The following is a 21,628-nucleotide window of genomic DNA, read 5'->3' as shown; positions in this document are numbered from 1 at the left end:
CTCAGCCTGCTCCACAGCCACGGCACCTGGGCACGAGGTTATTTGTAATCTGATTCTTAACTCCATCCGAGGCTGGCGATGAAATGAAGCTCAGGACTGCGGGCAGGGTGTGCGGGCCGAGCCGAGCTGCCCAGTTCTCAGCGGTGCCTCTCCCAGTGCCATCTGCTGGTCACCTCCTGGCCGGGCTGGCCTGGCCAGGGAGCTCAGAGCAGCCCGCAGGCAGCTGGGCTCCTGCAGCAGCACGGAGAACGGGAATGGGGAGCTGCAGGGCAGCTCTGCTGGGAAAAGCAAAGGGCAAAGTCAGATACCAGCATCACTCCAGTGCTGATTCTGCCTTTTCCCCTTCTGCTGCTCCCAGATGGATGTTCTGATGTGAAAACACTGCAAAAAACACAGAATCTGGGGATGTACACTTGGAATTTAACTTTTTTTCTGTGCTGCAAAGATGAAATTATGTTTAGGGTGTGAGAGGCTTGTGCTGGGCTTCCTAAAACAGGGAACCAGATGTGCTCCAACCATAGTTTTTATTTCTTTTTTTTTGCTCTGAGATCTTTTTCTCTTGCTTCCCTTGCCCAAGAATTCCTGGTGGGGACACATTTTTACTTTACACTCAGCTGGATGCTCAAGAAAAATTCCCTACGTCATCCTCTATCCCCATGGCCTCCTGCTGCTTTAACAAAGGTTTAAAAACATTAAGTTACACCCTTACAAAAGGCAGCACATGGATGCTTTCGGAAAGCCAAAAAACCCCTTCAGGACTCACAGAAGTCATGTTGTCTTTTAGCAGTTCTATGTAAGCACATAATTAAGAGCATTTTAATAGCAAGTAGCTCCCAGGTGTCCAGATCCCCCAGAGAGAGAGTGAACAGACTTTCACAACAGGATTTATTCAGTGCATGCTCTGGGGATGCACAGGACAGAGCAGCAGTGGAGGATCTGAATAATGGCCTGCAGGTCATCCTCCACCTCATCTGTAAGAAACAAAAGGTTGCAGCGACCAGAGAAGGAGCTGTATCTCCCTGTTATCTTCCTTCCACCTGTCTGCAAAGCTTGGCACACATTCAACACACCTGACTGGGAATCCTCAGGTGAAGGAAGGACAGACGTGGGGTAACAAAACACAGTGGCCCAGACAGTGCCAGTAGTCCTGCAACAGGCCCAGGAGCCACCAATAACCTCTAACAATGTCACTTGTACCTCTGGAGCTCAGATCGTACCAACACAAGTGGGGTCTTGTTCTCCTTGACCACACACACACAAGTTACATGTCAAGAGGAATCTGTATCTAAATTCAAATACACTGAAATGATGCAAAGAATGAAGCCATGCAGGGAAAAGCTACAGGAAGGAGCTGGTGGCCTCTCTCAGCTCGGAAGGTTTCTCTTCTGTGCATGCACAAAGGTGCAGGCACACGCGTAAAATAAATCTGGGGCTTGGGAGGAGAGGGGAGAACAGCTGGGCAGTACTGGCCAGAGCTCCACCAGAACCAGGAGGAAACAGAAATCCTCAAAAAAGCCATTCTATCTGGACAAGAAGGGAAAGAGGTAAAACTTGTCCAAAATTGCGACAGACACATTGGGAAAGGAAAAGAGCATTTCTGCTGGAAAAAAACATCAAAGCCAACCACCGTGTCTCATCTACAAACACCAAAGCCAACCACCATGTCTCATTGTCCCCAAGTCACCCTGCTGTCCCCGGGGTCAGGCTGTGGCAGGGCCTGCCAGCCACACGGGCAGATGGGTGGGAGAGCTCAACACTTCCAGCCTGGAAATGGAACAGAAGCCAGGAAAAAGGAGAAGCATCCAAGGTCACCAGCATTATGGCAAACACCCTCCTGCCCTCAGGTCTCCTCAGGAAGGGGACAAAGTTCCCAAAGTGCCCTTGGCTGGCCGGGGCTGCAGCAGAGAAGGCAGCGTAAGGAGGGAGCTGTGAATTGTCCAAGGAGCCTCCTGAGCCTCCCAGGGCTGTGGAACAACCAGCGCTGACAAAAGCCTTGCTGAGGGGTGCAGGGACAGCTGAGGAAGACCCTTCAGAGCAGAAGGCCCACCAGGATGGCACTGGGGAGGAGGAAGAGCGAAAGGCCCAAGCAGGTACTGGGGGCTCCTCCTTTGGGCAGATCCACACTTGTCTGGTCCGAGTTTGTCTCCTGTTCTTCTGTGTCCAGGGCACCTGCTGGAAGAAGAGAGGAAAATGTGGAGTTAGAGGGGAAGATCTGGTAGAAGAGAAGCTCCCATTCATGCAGGTGTACCATGACGTGCCCCAAGGCTCCACGAGGCAGCGGAGCTCTGGTCCAGGGAAGCTGTGCGTTAGTGGGAGCAGGCTGTGAATGGGACCATGCTGCAGGGACAAGACATCCAATCAGGGTTAGAGCAGAGAGTGAGGAAGAGGCTTGGTGCCACATACAAGAGGAGGATCCAAAGGACCAGTCTGACACTGCTCCTCCCAAGCCCTCTCCATGCTGCTTGGGGATCCCTGAATGTCCGAGTGTCCATGCCAGGACAAACTCCACGGTTGCCTTACCTGAGAGGGAGGTCTGGAAATGGGGGCTCGGCCCTTTTTTGTCTTTGGAGGATGATGTTAAGCGCAAGAACGTGGGCTCTTCAGGGCTGAGGAGCACTGACTTGGAGGGGGTTATGAGCTCAGCTCTATTGGAACCTAGCTTCATCTCTGGAACACCTAGGCTGAGGGATGGAGATGGACTGGGAAAGGCTGATTTCTCTTTCCCGTGCTCTTTGACACCTTTCTTTATTTCTGGGACTGGTCTGGGGCTGAAGGCTGTGCCCATGCTTTCTAATAAGGCTGGATCCTCTGTAGTAAAGGAGCTAAGAGGCTCTCCAGTGTCTGCCTCTGGAGATACTTTATAATCTGGGTCTAAGGTGGGCTCAAAGGAAAGAGTGATCTTGGTTGCCTCAGTAGGATCAGGTCTTTCTGGTTCTGGCTTTGTGGTTGCGGCAGTTTTCAGTTGTGTCTTTGCTGTTGTGGCAGGTGCTCGTGTTGTAGCACCAGGTGTTGGCTTGGCTGTAGTGGTGGTAGATGTTGGGACGGTGGGTGTTGGTTTGGCTGCAGCTGTAGCAAGTTTTGGCTTAGCTACAGTTGGGGTGGATTTTGGTGGAGTGGGTGTTGGCTTGGCCATAGTTGTGGTTGGTTTTGCCTTGGCTGTGGGCGTGGTTGTGATGGGGTTTGGTGTGGAGGGTGTTGGTTTGGTGGTAGTATTTGTTGTGGTGGGTTTCAGGGGGGTGGGCGTCATCTTGGTTCTAGTGGTGGTTGTTGGTTCAGTGGCAGTGGTTGTCAGGGTGGGTTTTGGTGTGGTGGGTATTGGCTTGGCCATAGCTGTGGTGGCCTTTGGCTTGGCTGTACTGGCTGCTGGTGTTGTGGGTTTTGCCCTGGCTGGGGTTGTTGTTGGGAGCGTGCTGGCAGGTTTTGGCTTGGCTGTGCTGAAGGGTGCCTGTGCTGGGGGTTTGGGCTTGGCTGTGGTTGGGAGTGTGGCTGTGGGTTTTGGCTTGGCTGTGGTAGACACTGGTTTTGTGGGCTCAGACTGGGCTGTGGCAGACACTGGTGAGGGTTCAGGTTTTGCTGTGGTGCGTACTGGTGTTGTAGGTGCTGGTTTGGCTGCGGTGGATGCTGGTGTGGGTTCTGGTTCAGCTGTGGTGTGAACTGGTGCTGTGGGTTCAGGTTTGGCTGTGGGCTCTGGTTTGGCTGTGGGCTCTGGTTTGTCTGTAGGTTCAGGTTTGGCTGTAGGTTCAGGTTTGGCTGTGGCTGTGGGCTCAGGTTTGGCTGTGGGCTCTGGTTTGGCTGTGGCTGTGGGTTCTGGTTCAGCTGTGGGCTCTGGTTTGGCTGTGGGCTCAGGTTTGGCTGTGGGCTCTGGTTTGGCTGTGGCTGTGGGCTCTGGTTTGGCCGTGGGTTCAGGTTTGCCTGTGGGTTCAGGTTTGGCTGTGGGTTCAGGTTTGGCTGTGGGCTCTGGTTTGTCTGTGGTTTCAGGTTTGGCTGTGGGCTCTGGTTTGGCTGTGGGTTCAGGTTTGGCTGTGGGCTCAGGTTTGCCTGTGGGTTCAGGTTTGGCTGTGGGCTCAGGTTTGCCTGTGGGCTCTGGTTTGGCTGTGGCTGTGGGCTCTGGTTTGGCTGTGGTTTCAGGTTTGTCTGTGGGTTCAGGTTTGGCTGTGGGCTCTGGTTTGGCTGTGGGTTCAGGTTTGGCTGTGGGTTCAGGTTTGGCTGTGGGCTCTGGTTTGGCTGTGGGCTCAGGTTTGGCTGTGGGTTCAGGTTTGGCTGTGGGCTCTGGTTTGGCTGTGGTTTCAGGTTTGTCTGTGGGCTCAGGTTTGGCTGTGGCTGGGGTGGATGGCCTTGCCTTTGTTGTCACAGAGGCCGGAGTGGTCTCTTCTACAACGAGTTCTGGTGAGAGATGAAAAGTGCCGTGGGTTAGGGCTGGCTCAGCTCACCTCAATGGATCCCTGCACTGAGCAGGACCAGCAGAAACCAACAAGGGGCTGAAACAGCAGCCAACCCCTCTGAGGTCACTCTGGGCCATTCCCCACTCTGGGGTTCCCAACCTGGAGATATCTCATGGCCCTCACAACCTCCTGCCATGCAAGGGGCAAATAATGCTGCCTAATGGGATCAATCCTCCTCCTTATCCTAAGGCAGTTGTCCTGTCTCATGGTCCAGCCCTGGAACTGCAGTTCAGAGGCCTCCTGACAGCTCCAGGAGGGTTCAGAGCTCAGACCAGCCGGGGGTCTCAGTCCCAACAGCCCCTCCAGGGCCACATGTGGCTCTGTTCACTCACCACACAGGTTGTTCACACAGACTGTGTCCATGGGGCACATTTCACACGAGGGTCCTTCCATGTAGGGCTTTTTGCCTCTCATGTTACCCCTGGAAGCAGAAAAAGCCAATATAAAGAAGACATGAGGAAAGGGGAAACACCCATCCCAGAGAGGGGGCTGATTCAGCTGGGATATCCCAGCCAAGGCAAAACATGGGATTAATGTAGACAACAGGTCTTGGTCTGCTGCCATGGCCTATCAGGGCTGTTTACTCACCAGCCTGACCCCAAGGCAGCTAAAGCCAGGGCAGACAACTCCATGGAGCAGATCCCTCCCCCCCTCAGAACAGAGCAGGGGATGGATATTGGGATAGGGAATTCTGCCTCACTTCTGCTCCAGGCCCCAGGAAGGTCTGCAGCCACCAGCCACTCTTGGTGCTCTCAGTGGCTCCAAGCCAGTGGTGCCAAGGCTGGTCCCAGGCCTGGGAAGGGGGTATCCAGCTCTCCTCCCATGTCCAACCCTTCCTGCTGCTGCAAAATGGCTTCTCCACCCCAGGGAACAGTGGCTGCAGGCAGGGAAGAACAAGGCCCAGGGCAGGGAAGTGTTTGTACCCGCAGCCTTGAGCAGCTCTCGGGGAAGAAGGTCCCTCCCTGGGTGTGTTCCAGGAGCTGAACCAGCGCTCAGCAGTCACAAACATGGGTCAGGATCTCCAGACAACCCTTCCTTAGTCTGGGACCAACCCAAGATAACAGAAGCATTATTTGGAACTTCTATTTCTGACCGAGGACAAACCCTGCTGTGACACAAGGGCTGAAGCCAGGGCATTTCCAGCACAGAAACCCTGCTGAGATGCACCAATCCGTGCAGGGCCCGGGACTTACGGGGGATAATAGTTGCAAACAAGCAGGTGCATGTTCTCTGTTTCGATTCCATCGATCTTCTCACAAAAATGTGCCCCGCAGCCGATCTGATGCGTGTTTGACCAGACCACCTAAGGCAAAGACCAGGGTGGAGGTGAGGGGATTGGGTGAAGGCAACCTGTCCCCTGGCCTTAAAGGCTGCTCCAAAGACCTCCTCATCCCACAGAGATCCCACATCCCCATGTTGCTTTGGCATTCAGGATCCACCACCATCTCTGTTCTTGCCCAAGCTGCGAAGAGACACTCAGAGTTCATCTCTCTGTCTGAGAAAATCTGGCACCCAGCTCTGCTGAGCAGCCACCCCTCCTCCCCAGCAGCTGGTACCTGGGTGTAGTGGCCACACATCTGCCCGGGGACACACGTGGATGTTGTAAAGTTGTAGAATTTCTCCTCCCCATTCCAGTCTTCCACAGCGAATTCTAGTTCCAGGGTTGGGGCCATAGCAAAGAGGTTTTCTCCCCGTCGGCCTCTCTCCTTGTTGTGGTCCCAGATGCACTTCTCTGCATAGGATTGAGCAAGGGCCTCCAGCTCCTTGTCCCAGGTCTGAAAGGAGCTCAGAGTCAGCACACAGGGAGGGACACTGGGCTCTCCAACAGGAACAAGGCACTCACCAAGGACCCCTGCTCTGTCTGGCCGCAGTTTCCCCATTCATGAGGAAAATTCAAACCCCTACCCAACACAATCCTCAGGAGAGAGGAACTCCATGGTCAGTCCCAGCACAAACTGAACCTTGGCTGATGGGTCAAACAGGAGAAGGTCAGGGCACCAGCACAACTCTCACAACCTCTCCTGGAGCTCATCTAACACCATCATGGAGCTTCCTCAAGTCAGCGTGGAGAAACCATGAAGTCATGGAGGAAGGAAGGAAACCCACTGTGGGTCACGCCAGAGGGGTCTGGGGCCATCTCTCCTCACCCAGGGTGGGGATAGGAGGGGAATGGGACACATCTCTCCTGGCAGCTGAACAAAGCCCGGGAGCACAGGCTCCTGGGAAACATCATCTGTTTGCCTGGAACCCAGACTGGCTGCCTGGCTGCCAGCCAGGAGCCCCCTCTGGAGAGGCAGCGGCCCCGCCACCAGCTGAGCCCCCGGCCACAAGGACGTGCAGGAGGAGAACAAGGAGGAGGAGGAGGAGGAGGAGGAGGTGGAGAGCTTTCCTTGCAGGGATGCATGTGGGGAATCCTGCACTGCAGCTGTTTGGACCATCCTTGATGGAGAGAGCAGCTTGGCTCTGGAAGGCAGCCCTGCAATCAGGGGTCCTGAGGGGGAACCTTCCCGGACAGAGCCAGGGCTGGATCCAAAAGGTGCCAGACAGGAGGACATGTCACCATTGGGGTGTCGGGGGGATGAGGACAGGCCTGAAGGCACTGGGGGGAGGAAACACCTGGATGGCACACAGAGTGTTTGTTCACCTCCCACCATGGCCCCAAGCCACGCTGACAGAGATGGCTGGAGACCCAATTTGAGGAGCACACACCCCTCTCCCTCTGACACGGAGCTGGGCTCCATAAACAGTGGACTCACACCTGCAGATTTGCCTCATTAGTAAAGTGGCTTTAGGCTACAGATTCCCCCCTTCAACTAAATATTTCCAAAGCAACCAGCCCCAGGTCCCAAAAGGAGGCACGGAGTGACCTCAGCCAGGCACAGTGCCACGGCAGCAGGTGAATACAGAGCAAACTCAGCCCAAGCAAAGGTCCCAGGAGGGAGGTGGGGATGGTGTTCTCATGGAAAACCTCTGCTGAGAAATCATCAGGGCTGCTGTGAGCTAAACATTTGCTAGGCTTCAAAATGAAAAAGCCTTTGGCTCCAGACTGCGAGCAGGTCCTGTGTGTTGAAACAGGAGCAGAAGTTGTGGAGGGAGGACCTCAAAGCACAGGGGCTGCAATCAAAGTTTCAGCCAGGAGCACCCCCCTACAGGTTTGGAATTGACTTAAGGACCCTGAGAGATCGTTTCCCTCAGGCTTTCTCTATGACTTTGGCTCCAATGCCCTGATATTCTGAGTTTGCTGTGCCTGGTGGGTTTGATGGGATCACAGTGCTGAGGGTTCTGGCTCTGTCCTCTTTGAGTCTACAGTCACTGGTCAGGCCTTCTCTCCCTGAGTTTCGCTTTTTGCTTCTTCTAATTGTTAAGCTCCCATTTACCAACCCAAAAAGGTTTTACTCATTTTGGGCAACTTCTGGGCCAGGCAGGGCCTCCAAGCACACTGTGACCCAAAGAGGAAAGGACTCCAACTGTCCATGATAAACAACTATCCTTCTCTGTGTGATCTGCAAATAGTGAGGAAAAATCACATGTGGTGCAAGATAAAACTTCATAGCCAAATTCTAATCAAATCAAGAGTCTGAGCAAGACAAAAGGCAGCAGCAGCACCAAGCTTGTTTTTGGTCCTACTACAGGTCCCACTGATGATCTGACTTGATTTCTCCAAGCAAAACAAGAGATCCTACATCTCCAAGACACCAAGTCATGGCAAGGATTAGGAGCGTGATGAGCCCAAATAACTGAAAGACCTTGACTGACAAGCTGACATTCCCTCCAATAGAGAAAAGTCCCTTCACCTGCAAAGGCAAATACAGAGCACTGTGTGGTGTCCCCCACAGCAGGATTCCCCACCACCCCTTGGAAAACCATGGCAAAGTCTCCAGGTCATGGCACCTGCTCATGGCAGGGTCTCACCTGCCCTTCCTGCCATCACAGGGAGCTCCTGCAGGCACTCAGGTGATAGCTGCATCACTCTCATGGGAGAGCACCTGAGGACTCACATCACGCTTAGGAACTTCCAGAAAATGATCAAAAGACAACTCCAAAGGGAAAGGAAACTCTTCTCTACAGAGGCAGTTCAGGCAACCCCTCCCTTAACACCTGCTGGTAACCCTACATGAGAATTGCTCTGCCTCCCCTAAGGAACTCCCTGATCCCTCCTTGCATGAAGATGGAGCCTTGGACCACACAAGCACCCCAATATTCCTCTGTAATGAAAGCCACTTACCATCTTCATCATAGCCTTGGCAGGAGGAGAGACCTGGGAGCGATATTTGTTATGTTCATCCAAGATGATCTTCTTTTCTTCATCGCTCAGGCACCAGCTCAGCTCCAGCACTGAGAGCACCAGGAGAACGGGAGGAAGACCTGAGCTCAGCATCGTGCAGGCAGCTTCTGCTCTCAGCAGCCCACGGCTCTGGCAGTCAGATTTAAAGCACCTCCCAAAAGCAAGGAACACCCAACAGCTTGAAGATTGGGGAGGAAATGTATTTATTAGAGTTTTGGAGCCACGCAGAACACACCCATCTCACATATCGGCCTTGATGGAGAGGCAGCAGTGCCAACGAACACGCAGGGTCCTCTCTCTGGGACAGACCCTGTTCCTGAATCCCAATCCCTGGATTGGCATTCTTCATCCAAGCCTCTGCTGCTCCAAACCTCAGCCATCCCCTGAGCCCTCAGTTACAGGTCCTCTCTTCTACCTCCTGCTCCTTTTCTCCTAATCTGTAACAACAATCCCGCAGCAATTGACAGAGCCCTGTTTCCACAGAGGTCCTCCCCTATCCCTGGAACGCAGCTGCGTTAGAAACAAAGGCAGCGAGATGCAATTGCTGAGAGCAGCTTGCAGCACAGCAGCTCCCCGGACAGAGCCAGAGCCCACCTCGGCCAGTCTGTGACGGGGGGACAGCATTTGGCAGCTGAGGAACAGCCCCCGGGCTGCCCAGCCTGCTGGGAACAGGGGCAGGCATAGGGCTGGTGCCTCTGCCCTGAACCATCAGGAGACGGGGGAGCAGGAGACGAAGAACAGGGCACAGAGCTGAGATGGCCCCGAACAGCAGAGCCGGGAGTCTGTGGCTGCCCTCGGGGCTGGCTGGAATAACCAAACCATCGGCTCGGCGGGGACAGGCTGCGCTCCCGCCCCGCAGGCACCCGGAGCGTTCAACACCCGTGTTCAACACCCGTGTTCAACACCCGTGTTCAACACCCGTGTTCAACACCCGTGTCCCGCAGCCCCCGCGCCGGAGCCGCTCCGGCCGAGCCCCCCGGGCTGCTCCAGCCTCGGCTCCCCATCTGCGATTGTGCAACCGCCCGGCCCGGCTCCAGGAGCTCCGCTGGGACCGCAGCCTGTCAGAGAGGATCAGCGGGTGGGCAGCTCCGGAGAGCGGAGCCGAGTTCATCACACACCGCCGGCTTCGCCTCCCGCTCCCCTCCCCGCTCCCCAGGCAATGCTTGGTCGGTTTTCCTCCGGTTTTGGGCCACGCGGATCACCTCTCTCACCACAACAGCTCTCCTGCTGCCCCCCAAATCTCTGAGCATTACTTTGTCCTTCACTAGCTCTGGGGTCGGCCATGCCCTCAATTGTCCAACAATTCCTGCAAGTGGGCTCTAAGGCCAAGATGTCACCAGATCTTCAACTCAGACGGTCAAACCAGAGATTCCCATGCATTGCTAAGTTAAATCTGTCTCTTGATGGAGACACCCCCACACATTTGCTGTTGGATCTCTGGAGACCTGGAGAAACATCTAGAAAACTTCAGTATGGGCTCCAGCTCCTGCTGGCCAGCTCACCGTGGCCTGGCTTACAAGAAACAAAGCAGTGCTGAGAATCATAGAGCCATGGGATGGTTTGGGTTAGGAAGAACCTGAGAGCTCATTCCAACCCCTCTGCCATGAGCAGGACACCTTCCACTAGGCCAGAACAGGTGCTGGTCTCTCCAAAGGTGATGTGGAGATACAGGGCCAAGCCCCTCATAGCCCCTGGCACTACAGCACCCTGGTTGAGCCCTGCAGGAGATAGTGTGGCAACAAGGATAAAGGAAAACTGGATACACAGAGCTTGTGGGGAAGAGCAAACAGCCCTGGAGGAGTCATCACCAGGACATGTGGCTCATGAGGAAACGTGAGTAAGAGCTGATGCCTTTGGCAAGTGCAGGGCGGCTGCCAAAGGGGTGCAGGGCCATTTCTCAACTCCCAACCTGCTCTGACAGCTTCTTCTGGAGCCAGTCTGAAGCATCAAGATTAGCAGTGCAAGGTCCAAGCCCCACCCTGGAGCTGAGACACTCGTGTCCAGCCGGCATTAGGTAAGTGTGTGTGGAATGCAGCTTTCCTTCTGCTCGCTCAAGGAACAGCCCGTCCCCCACCCTGGGGAGCAGCAGCCACTACATGGGGACAGGGACAGGAGCCACACACCGACACCTGACAGGCTCTGCTCCAGCCTGCTGGCTCCAGAGAGGCCCCACTCTGCAGCACAGAAGTGGCCAAGCCTGGGCTTCTACTGACTCACGTCTCGAGGGTCTCCAGCAGGGCTGCCCGGGGTCTAACAGGCTCCTGCACTGCTGTGGGAGCAACAGCATCTCTCTTTTCTCCCTACTCGCCCATATTTATGAGCTCTGGAGGAGTTTATTGTCTTCCACACTATTCATTCATCCATTCTATTATTTAAAAATGCTGGGACACAAGTGTTGACAGGGAATTCCTCTGAGCTGGGCAGGGTGACAGTGGGGTATTGTCCAAACCAGTCCAGTGAGTGCCAAGGAGAGCTGAGGTGAGGGAAGCCACAGTGAGACACCTCATCTGTGACTCATCTGATTGTGTCTGTCACCACAATGCCTCAACAGCTGCAGGAACAGCCCCATTCCCAGCCAATTCCACCTCAGCAGGTCACTAGGAACACCAGACTCTCTAGGGAGGTCCCAGCCTCCTGCAGCCTTTCCAAGGATCTGTGAAACTGGAACTCAAGATGAGAAAAATGACTAGGGCTCACTTGCAGCTCTTTGGGCAAGGTATCAAATCTCCCTTTGGTCATCCCAGTTTTGCCATTGTGGGTTTCCCACCCTGGCAATGCAGAAGGTGTGAGCACCCCTCCACTCTGGCAGCTGAAGAGAGGAGCTATTCTGGAAGCTGTGCTGCAGACTGGACCCTGGCAGATTTGGCAAAAATAGATTCCTTACTCCCAGGAGAACTGCCTTCCAGTTTCAGTTTTGAAGATGGTTTCAATGGCCTTGAAGGGCAACACCTTTTAGGAAAAGGCAGACAGGAAGCAATGTAAAGAAAGGTGGCTCCTCCCCAGACCCTCACAGGACATTGTGGAACCAGAGCACTTTCAGCCCAGGCACTCTGAGGGAACACCTGGAAGCTGGAGGGAACTGCCAGCAGCACAACCCCAAATGCAAATACCCAGCAGGGTGCAGGTGCTCACCCCAACCCTTCTGACCCACTGCATTGATGGCAGATTCAGCAGCTGAAGCAAAGGAAGCTCCTCTCGCTCAACCAGCAGCAAACACCTCCCTGTCCCTGCAGGGAACAGGCCCAGGGATGGAGGGAAGCCAGCAGGTGAGGTTCATGAAGAAGGCAAGCCTCATAAACACCACAAATGCCACCATTTCACCCCGGTCAGCACAGCTGATGGGGAATGCCTTCTCCTCCTCCCAGCACGCAGGGCCACAGGGCTGTAAGAACCGGGCAGAGTCTCTGCCAGGGTCACCCCAGTGCCCGAGTCCCCTTTATGCCAACCCCAGAAATGGAGTGGAAATGCTGCACAAGTCTCCCTTGAATGTTTGTGTGCGCTCCCCTGTGCACCACACCAAACCCTGCCCTGGCCTAAACCCCCAAATTCAGCATTAGGCCAAGCTCCCCAAAGGCCTGTGTGGGCAGGCTCAGCCCCGCTGTCCCGGGGAGCAGGGCAAGAGGAAAGCGGATTTCCTTCTGGGTTGGACTTTTCTGCTGCAAGGATCTCTATAAATAGGTCCTTGCACAACAGCCTGTCCCCACAAGTCAAAACCTCCAGGAAAACAAAACTCAAGAGTTTTCACAAGGTTCACTGCCCCACGCCAGTGATAAAACACTCCAGTCCTGGGATTCTGTTGCTGCCTGATAATCAGCAGCAGCGTTGTGCCTCGATGGCTCTCAGCAGGGTGGGGGATCCAGCCCAGCAAAAAATCAGGGCTTGCCTGAGTGTCCTGATCTTGCTGGGAGGAGAAATGTTTTTATGCTCTTGCGAGTGCTTCTAGGGAACTTTTGGGGAATGCCACACTGTCCTTCACGCAGATGCAAAAGCAGAGCGGGTCCTGCAGTGCTGTCCCAGCTGCGAGCCCTCTCCCCTCGCGGGGGTGAGGAGCAGCCTCTGGGGCTGTATTTTTATCATCTGTCCATAAGGCAGGGAGGGGTTTCTCCCCGAAGGCAGCTCGGCAGCAGGAGCTCAGCCTGCTCCACAGCCACGGCACCTGGGCACGAGGTTATTTGTAATCTGATTCTTAACTCCATCCGAGGCTGGCGATGAAATAAAGCTCAGGACTGCGGGCAGGGTGTGCGGGCCGAGCCGAGCTGCCCAGTTCTCAGCGGTGCCTCTCCCAGTGCCATCTGCTGGTCACCTCCTGGCCGGGCTGGCCTGGCCAGGGAGCTCAGAGCAGGCAGCTGGGCTGCTGCAGCACAGCTGGTGCTGCCGGGCAGCTGAGCCACCAGTGACCTGCAACAGCATCACTTGTATCTCTGGAGCTCAGATCGTACCAACGCATGTGGGGATTTGTCCTCCCTGACCACACACACAAGTTACACATCAAGCAGGATCTGTATCTAAATTCAAATACACTGAAATGATGCAATGAGCCATGCAGGAAAAGCTACATGAAGGAGCTGGTGGCCTCTCTCAGCTCGGAAGGTTTCTCTTCTGTGCGTGCACACAGGTGCAGGCACACACGAAAAATAAATCTGGGGCTTGGGAGTGACTGAGGAATGGGATATGTGCCAGAGAGGAAGAGAGGGGGAGGAGAGAGGGAGGAGGCAAGAGCTGCACAGTGTGAGAAGGAGAGAGGAGAACAGCCGGGCAGTACTGGCCAGAGCTCCACCAGAACCAGGAGGAAACAGAAATCCTCAAAAAAGCCACTCTATCTGGACAAGATAGGAAAGAGATAAAATATGTCCAAAACTGAAACACATTTGGAGGCAAAAGAGCATTTGTGCTGGACACTCATCCTGACAAACACCAAAGCCAACCACCATGTCTCATTGTCCCCAAGTCACCCTGCTGTCCCCGGGGTCAGGCTGTGGCAGGGCCTGCCAGCCATAGGGATCTGTGGGTGCTTGGGAGAGCTCAACACTTCCAGCCTGGAAATGGAACAGAAGCCAGGAAAAAGGAGAAGCATCCAAGGTCACCAGCATTATGGCAAACACCCTCCTGCCCTCAGGTCTCCTCAGGAAGGGGACAAAGTTCCCCCAAGCACTGCTGGCTGCCCTTGGCTGCCCGGGGCTGCAGCAGAGAAGGCAGCGTAAGGAGGGAGCTGTGAATTGTCCAAGGAGTCTCCTGAGCCTCCCAGGGCTGTGGAACAACCAGCGCTGACAAAAGCCTTGCTGAGGGGTGCAGGGACAGCTGAGGAAGACCCTTCAGAGCAGAAGGCCCACCAGGATGGCACTGGGGAGGAGGAAGAGCGAAAGGCCCAAGCAGGTACTGGGGGCTCCTCCTTTGGGCAGATCCACACTTGTCTGGTCCGAGTTTGTCTCCTGTTCTTCTGTGTCCAGGGCAGACATGGAAGGACAAGAAGACAAGATGAAGTTAGAGTAGAAGATCCTCTTTAGTGAAGGAGCCAAGGAGCTCTTCATTGCCTGCCTCAACCTCTGGAGATGGGTCTAACATGGGGTCAAAGGAAAGAGTGATCCCAGTTGCCTCAACAGGATCAGGTCTTTGTGCTCTAGCCTTGTGGTTGTGGCAGTTTTTGGTCGTGTCTGTGCCATTGTGGCACATGCTGGTGTTCTAGCAGCAGATATCAGCTTAGCCAGAGTTGTGGTGGGTTTAGGCTTAGCCAGTTTTGTGATGGGTTTTGGTGTGGTGGGTTTTGGCCTGTCTGGGGTGGTTGTTGGGAGATTGGTTTTAGTTTGGCTCTTGTGATGGGTGAGAGTACTGGGGGTTTGGGCTCGGCTGTGGTTGGCAGTGTGGCTGTGGGGCGTGCCTTGGCTGTGATTGTAGTTGGAAGTGAGTTTTTGGATGGTGGCTTGGCTGTGCTTATAGTGGCCCCTGATGCAGTGGGTTCTATTTTGGCTGTGGCTGTGAGTTTTGGCAGGGCTGTTAGGGTGGATGAAAGAGATGCAGAGATGAAAAGTGCCATGGGTTAGGGCTGGCTCACCTCAGCAGATCCCTGCATTGAGCAGGACCAGCAGAAACCAGCGAGGGGCTGAAACAGCAGCTGAGCCCTCTTAGGTCACTCTGGGCCATCACCCACTCTGGGGTTCTCAATCTGGAGACATCTCATGGCCCTCACAACCTCCTGCCCCACAAGGGGTAAAAAACGCTGCCTAATGGGGTACAAGGCCCTTGACCAATCCTCCACATCTTGAGGCAGTTGACCTCTGTTAGGAGCAGCAATTGCTCCTGATGTCTCATGGTCCAGCCCTGGAACTGCAGTTCAGGGGCCTCCTGACAGCTCCAGGAGGGTTCAGAGCTCAGACCAGCCGGGGGTCTCAGTCCCAACAGCCCCTCCAGGGCCACATGTGGCTCTGCTCACTCACCACACAGGTTGTTCACACAGACTGTGCTCCTGGGACACATTTCACACGAGGGTCCTTCCCGGTAGGGCTTTTTTTCCTTTATATTACTCCTGGAAGCAGAAAATGCCAAGATAAAGAAGACATGAGGAAAGGGGAAACACCCATCCCAGAGAGGGGGCTGATTCAGCTGGGATATCCCAGCCAAGGCAAAACATGGGATTAATGTAGACAACAGGTCTTGGTCTGCTGCCATGGCCTATCAGGGCTGTTTACTCACCAGCCTGACCCCAAGGCAGCTAAAGCCAGGGCAGACAACTCCATGGAGCAGATCCCTCCCCCCCTCAGAGCAGAGCAGGGGGTGGATATTGGGGCCTGGGTCTTACCCGGGATAATAGTTGCAAACAAGCAGGTGCATGCTCTCTGTTTCGATTCCATCGATCTTCTCACAACAACTGCTCCCACAGCCAACACGAGTTGTTTCTGCCCAGATCACCTAAGGAAAAGACCAGGGTCGAAGGTGAGGGGACAGGGTGAAGGCAGTCTCTCCCCTGGCCTTAAAGGCTGCTGCAATATCTTCCTAATCTCCCAGCATATGTCCCCGATCCCCATTCCCATGTTGCTCTGGCATTCAGGATCTTCCCCCTTGCCCCTGTCTGAACCACCTTCCCAAGGTCATATATTCCAGTGCCACAGCTTTCCTACCATATAGTCTACCCAGGCAGAGCATCACCACCTCTGCTTTGGTCTTGGAACCATCCATCCATCCATCCATCCATCCATCCATCCATCCATCCATCCACTTACCACCACCATCTCTTCTCCTCCTTGCTCTCACCCAAACTGTGATGAAACACTCCGAGACCTCATCCTTCCACCCAAGACAAGCTGGCACTGAGCTGGCACTGCTAAGCAGCCAAAAAAAAAGGGCTGCAGAGCTTGTCCCAACAATGTTCTTCTCCAAAAGGCCGCTCATGACTGACACCATGCCCAGGTCCGCCTCTATCATTGTGAATCCCACCTGGTTCCCTGTCCTTTTGGCAAAGATTTTGGGAGAAGATGGGGCAGTGGTCCAGCTCCTGTCCCAACAGCCCCTCCACCCCGGCAGCTGGTACCTGGATGTAGTTGTCACACGACTGCCCGGGGACGCACTCGGATGCTGTCACGTTGTAGAATTTCTCCTCCCCATTCCATTCTTCAATGGCCAATTTTACATCCAGGGCTGAAGCCGTAGCAAAGAGGTTTAACCTGCCTAGGCTCCCGTTATGGTCCCACTTGCACTTCTCTGCATAGGATTGAGCACCGACCTCCAGGTCCGTGTCCCAGGTCTGAAAGGAGCTCAGATCAGCACACAGGGAGGGACACTGGGCTCTCCAACAGGAACAAGGCACTCACCAAGGACCCCTGCTCTGTCTGGCCGCAGTTTCCCCATTCATGAGGAAAATTCAAACCCCTACCCAACACAATCCTCAGGAGAGAGGAGCTCCATGGTCAGTCCCAGCACAAGCCTTGGCTGATGGGTCAAACAGGAGAAGGTCAGGGCACCAGCACAACTCTCACAACCTCTCCTGGAGCTCATCTAACACCATCATGGAGCATCCTCAACTCAGTCTGGAGAAACCATCACAGTGCTGAGGGTTCTGGCTTTGTCCTCTTTGAGTCTGCAGTCACTGGTTAGGACTCCTCTCCCTGAATTTCTGGCTTTGTTTGGTTATTAAACTCCCATTTACCAAACCACAAAGGCTTTACCCATTTTGGGCAACTTCTGGGCCAGGCAGGGAGGTGTCCTCCACGCACACTGTGACCCAAGAAGGAAAGGGCTCCAACATTCCAGGATGAACAGTTGTCCTCCTCCTCCCCATGATTTGCAAACAATGAGGAAAAATCACATGTGGTGCAAGATAAAACTTCATAGCCAAATTCTAATCAAATCAAGAGTCTGAGCAAGACAAAAAGCAGCAGCTCTAGAGCTCAGTTTTGCTCCTGTTGCAGCTGCATCTGATGTGAGACCTTATTTGATTTCCTCAAGCAACATGGGGGATCCCTCACATCCAAGGCTGCCCTGCACAAGGCATAGGGAGCAGTAGGAGCATGATGGGCCTAAATAACTGACAGACTTGACCAACATGTTTGAAGGTGATGCAAATACAGAGCACTGTGTGGTGTCCCCCACAGCAGGATTCCCCACCACCCCTTGGAAAACCATGGCAAAGTCTCCAGGTCATGGCACCTGCTCATGGCAGGGTCTCACCTGCCCTTCCTGCCATCACAGGGAGCTCCTGCAGGCACTCAGGTGAGAGCTGCATCACTCTCATGGGAGAGCACCTGAGGACTCACATCACGCTTAGGAACTTCCAGAAAATGATCAAAGACAACTCCAAAGGGAAAGGAAACTCTTCTCTACAGAGGCAGTTTAGGCAACCCCTCCCTTAACACCTGCTGGTAACCCTACATGAGAATTGCTCTGCCTCCCCTAAGGAACTCCCTGATCCCTCCTTGCATGAAGATGGAGCCTTGGACCACACAAGCACCCCAATATTCCTCTGTAATGAAAGCCACTTACCATCTTCATCATAGCCTTGGCAGGAGGAGAGACCTGGGAGCGATATTTGTTATGTTCATCCAAGATGATCTTTTCTTCATCACTCAGGCACCAGCTCAGCTCCAGCACTGAGAGCACCAGGAGGACGGGAGGAAGACCTGAGCTCAGCATCGTGCAGGCAGCTTCTGCTCTCAGCAGCCCACGGCTCTGGCAGTCAGATTTAAAGCACCTCCCAAGAGCCAGGAACACCCAACAGCTTGAAGATTGGGGAGGAAATGTATTTATTAGAGTTTTGGAGCCACGTGGGACACACCCATGTCACATATCAGCCTTGATGGAGAGGCTGCACTGGGGCCGGTGCCAACGAACATGCAGGGTCACTCTCCATGCCTCAATCCCAATCCCTGGATTGGCATTCTTCATCCAAGCCTCTGTTGCTCCAAACCTCAGCCATCCCCTGAGCCCTCACTTATGGGTCCCCTTGTTTACCTCCTGTCCTTTTTCTCAAAATCACAGAATAGCTGAGGTTGGTTGGGCCCTCTGGAAATCATCCAGTCCAACCCCTGTGCAAAATCACCTGGAACAGGTGATACAGGAACATATCCTGGTGGGTTTTGGATATCTCCAGAGTGAGAGACTCCATAACTCCCTGGGCACCTGTTCCAGTGTTCTGCCACCCTCCATGGAATGAAATTTTTTCTTGTCTTGAGGTGGAACTTCTTGTGTTTTGAGCCTATGGCTATTGCTCCTTGTCCTGTTGCTGGGCATCACTAAAGAGTCTGACACCATCCTCTGACACCTCCTGGATATATTCATATGGATTGATGAGATCCCCTCTCAGTCTTCTCTTCTCCAGACTAAGCAGGCCCAGGTCCAGCAGTCTCTCCTCATCAGAGGGATGCTCCAGTCCCTTAATCTTTATGGCCTCCATTGAACTCTCTCCAGTAACTCCTGTCCTTCTTGAAGACCAGAACTCAACACAGATATGGCCTTCCCAGGGCAGAGCAGAGGGTGAGGATCCCCTCCCTGACCTGCTCACCATACTCTTCCCAATGCCCCCCAGGATCCCGTTGTCCCTCCTGGCCCCAGGGCACACTGCTGGCTCATGGTCAACTCAAGGACCCCCTGGTCCTTCTCTGCAGAGCTGCTCTCCAGTAGGTCACACCCAGCCTGTGCTGGCACGTGGGGTTATCCCTCCCCAGGTGCAGGACCTGCACTTGCTCCTGTTGAACCTCGTTAGGTTTCTCTCCATCCAACTCTGCAGCCTGTCCAGGTCCCTCTGAATGGCAGCCCAGCCTTCAGGTGGATCAGCCACTCCCCCAGTTCTGTACCATCACCAGACCTGCTCAGGGTCCATTCCATCCCTTCATCCAGGCTGTTGATAAACAAATTGGATAAGACTGGAGCCAGTACTGATCCCTGGGGAATGCCACTGACTACAGACCTCCAGGGATTCTGCTCTGCTCACAACCCTCTGAGCTCAGCCATTGAGCCAGCTCTTGAACCACTGTCTTTTCATCCAACTCACATTTCCTGAGCTTATCCAGGGGGATGTCACAGGACACAGTGTCAAAAATCTTGCTGAAGTCAAGGCAGACAGCACCCACGGCTCTCCTCTTATCACCCCATCCTGCTGTGCCATCATAGAGGGCATCAGATTGGTCAAGCAGGATTTCCTCTTAGTGAATCCATGCTGACCACTCCCAATAACCTTCTTTACTTTCAGGTGCTTGGTGAGGATCTTCAGAATGAGCTGTTCCATCACATTTCTGGGGATGAAGGTGAGGCTGACTGGCTGGGAGTTTCCCAGATCCTCCTTCTTGCCCTTTCTGAAGACAGGACTTAACATTGGCTTTTCTCCAATCACTGGGCACCTCTCTTGTTCTCCAGGGTTTTTTAAAGATGATGGAGAGTGGCTAAGCAGCAACCTCTGCTAGCTCCCTCAGCACCTGTGGGTGCATTCCACCATGGATTTATGGGTGTTAAGTCTGCCTGGCTGATCTCTCTCAACTTTCTGTGACCAAGGGGAAGTTTTCGTTTCTCCATCCTTCATCTCTTACTTCCAATGTCTGGGATTCCTGAGCGCTGCTCTCAGCAGTAAAGACCTAGGCAAAGAAGGTGTTGAGTAATTTCACCTTTTCTGTGTCTTCTGTGCCCTGGACACCCAGTAGATTCAGCAGCGGCCTCACATTTTCCCTAATCTTCCTTTTGCTGCTGATGTACTCAGAGAAGCCCTTCTTGTTCTTGATGTCCCTTGCCAGACTCAATTCCAAGTGGACTGTAGCCTTCCTTGGTGCATCCCTGCATACCCCAAATATGTTCCTCTAGATCTCTCATGTGCCTGTCCCTTTTTCAACATCCCATAAATTTCTTTCTTCCATTTGAGAATTGCTAGAACCTCCCTGCTCTTCCGTGCAGGTCTCCTGCCCGCTTTGCTTGATTTCTGGATCATGGAGATACACTGGTCCCGAGTTTGGATGCCTGAATATGGACCAGCTTTCTTAGGCCCCCTTCCCTTCTAGAGCCCTATTCCATGGGATTCCTCTAAGTAGGTCTTTGGGAAGGTTGAACTGGCTCTCTGGAGAATCAGGGTTCGAACCCTGCTACTCCTTTGCTTCCCATACAGGATCCTGAGCTTCACCATAACATGGGTCACTACAGGCAAGGCTTTCCCCAACCTTCCCACCTTCAACCAGTCCCTCCTGGTTTGGTACAGAAACACACCTCTCCTCCTTGGCTCCTCCACCTTGTATCAAAAAGTTATTCTCAATGATCTGCAGGAGCTTCCTGGACTTCCAGCCTGTGCAGGGGCTGTGTTATCTCTCCAACAAATATCAGGATGACTGAAGCTCCCCAGGAGAATCAGGACCTTTGACCGTGAGGCTACTTCCAGCTGCCCATAGAAAACCCCAGCAGCTTTCTCCTCCTCACAGGTGCCCTGTAGTAAATACCCAGCACAGTGTCACCCACAATGTGTAACAACAATCCTGCAGCAATTGACAGAGCCCTGTTTCCACAGAGGTCCTCCCCTATCCCTGGAATGCAGCTGCTTTAGAAACAAAGGCAGCGAGATGCAATTGCTGAGAGCAGCTTGCAGCACAGCAGCTCCCCGGACAGAGCCAGAGCCCACCTCGGCCAGTCTGTGACGGGGGGACAGCATTTGGCAGCTGAGGAACAGCCCCCGGGCTGCCCAGCCTGCTGGGAACAGGGGCAGGCATAGGGCTGGTGCCTCTGCCCTGAACCATCAGGAGACGGGGGAGCAGGAGAGGAAGAACAGGGCACAGAGCTGAGATGGCCCCGAACAGCAGAGCCGGGAGTCTGTGGCTGCCCTCGGGGCTGGCTGGAATAACCAAACCATCGGCTCGGCGGGGACAGGGCATGTGGAATGCAGCTTTCCTTCTGCTCGCTCAAGGAACAGCCCGTCCCCCACCCTGGGGAGCAGCAGCCCCTGCATGGGGACAGGGACAGGAGTCACACACCGACACCTGACAGGCTCTGCTCCAGCCTGCTGGCTCCAGAGAGGCCCCACTCTGCAGCACAGAAGTGGCCAAGCCTGGGCTCCCACTGACTCACGTCTCGAGGGTCTCCAGCGGGGCTGGCCGGGGTCTAACAGGCTCCTGCACTGCTGTGGGAGTAACAGCATCTCTCTTTTCTCCCTACTCGCCCATATTTATGAGCTCTGGAGGAGTTTATCGTCTTCCACGCCTCAAAGTTTGGCTACAAACAACTGACTTCTGAAGGAAAGATGGAGATTGTTGCTGGGAAGAAAAGAAAGGAGGGAGAGGCAGAGCTGTTGCATCAACTTTGTCCACAGAACCAGGCTAAAACCCACAGAACATTTCCCAAACTGCTCCGTTTTCACAAAGTGTTTCTTATGACATTTCCCTAACACAAGTGTTCTGACTTTTCATTTAAAACTACACTTTCCTTAGAAACAGTGTACCAAAAAAGG

General features: G+C 54.0%; 2 protein-coding genes across 4 annotated transcripts; both read right to left on the bottom strand.

Annotated features, from left to right (window-relative positions):
* Window positions 1-505: 505 nt before the first annotated feature.
* On the bottom strand, window positions 506-11,988 carry LOC119711781 (peptidase inhibitor 16-like). Of its 2 annotated transcripts, XM_038162316.1 has the most exons (7): window positions 8,668-11,988; window positions 5,999-6,217; window positions 5,636-5,745; window positions 4,775-4,863; window positions 4,165-4,383; window positions 2,521-3,672; window positions 506-2,172 (listed from the first exon to the last, which is right to left on the bottom strand). In XM_038162316.1, exons 1-7 carry the CDS (start codon window positions 8,818-8,820, stop codon window positions 2,030-2,032), a joined length of 2,085 nt encoding a protein of 694 aa, XP_038018244.1. In that variant the 5' UTR covers window positions 8,821-11,988; the 3' UTR covers window positions 506-2,029. The 2 variants fall into 2 exon arrangements, with proteins under 2 accessions (XP_038018244.1, XP_038018245.1); XM_038162317.1 differs by lacking the exons at window positions 2,521-3,672; window positions 4,165-4,383 and having other exon boundaries at window positions 8,668-11,968.
* A 1,670-nt stretch (window positions 11,989-13,658) lies between these two features.
* On the bottom strand, window positions 13,659-21,556 carry LOC119711785 (peptidase inhibitor 16-like). 2 transcript variants are annotated; one of them, XM_038162327.1, is made up of 7 exons: window positions 21,250-21,556; window positions 20,401-20,614; window positions 17,698-17,932; window positions 16,250-16,462; window positions 15,521-15,630; window positions 15,159-15,247; window positions 13,659-14,164 (listed from the first exon to the last, which is right to left on the bottom strand). In XM_038162327.1, the coding sequence occupies exons 3-7, from the start codon at window positions 17,845-17,847 to the stop codon at window positions 14,040-14,042; spliced, it is 687 nt and encodes a 228-aa protein (XP_038018255.1). In that variant the 5' UTR covers window positions 17,848-17,932; window positions 20,401-20,614; window positions 21,250-21,556; the 3' UTR covers window positions 13,659-14,039. The 2 variants fall into 2 exon arrangements, with proteins under 2 accessions (XP_038018255.1, XP_038018256.1); XM_038162328.1 differs by having other exon boundaries at window positions 13,659-14,161.
* Window positions 21,557-21,628: the final 72 nt, after the last annotated feature.

The sequence above is a fragment of the Motacilla alba genome, chromosome 26 (assembly GCF_015832195.1).
Source record: "Motacilla alba alba isolate MOTALB_02 chromosome 26, Motacilla_alba_V1.0_pri, whole genome shotgun sequence".
Taxonomy (NCBI): Eukaryota; Metazoa; Chordata; class Aves; order Passeriformes; family Motacillidae; genus Motacilla; species Motacilla alba.
The sequence above is the reverse complement of the archived record's forward strand: the minus strand, read 5'-3'. Positions and strand labels throughout refer to the sequence as shown.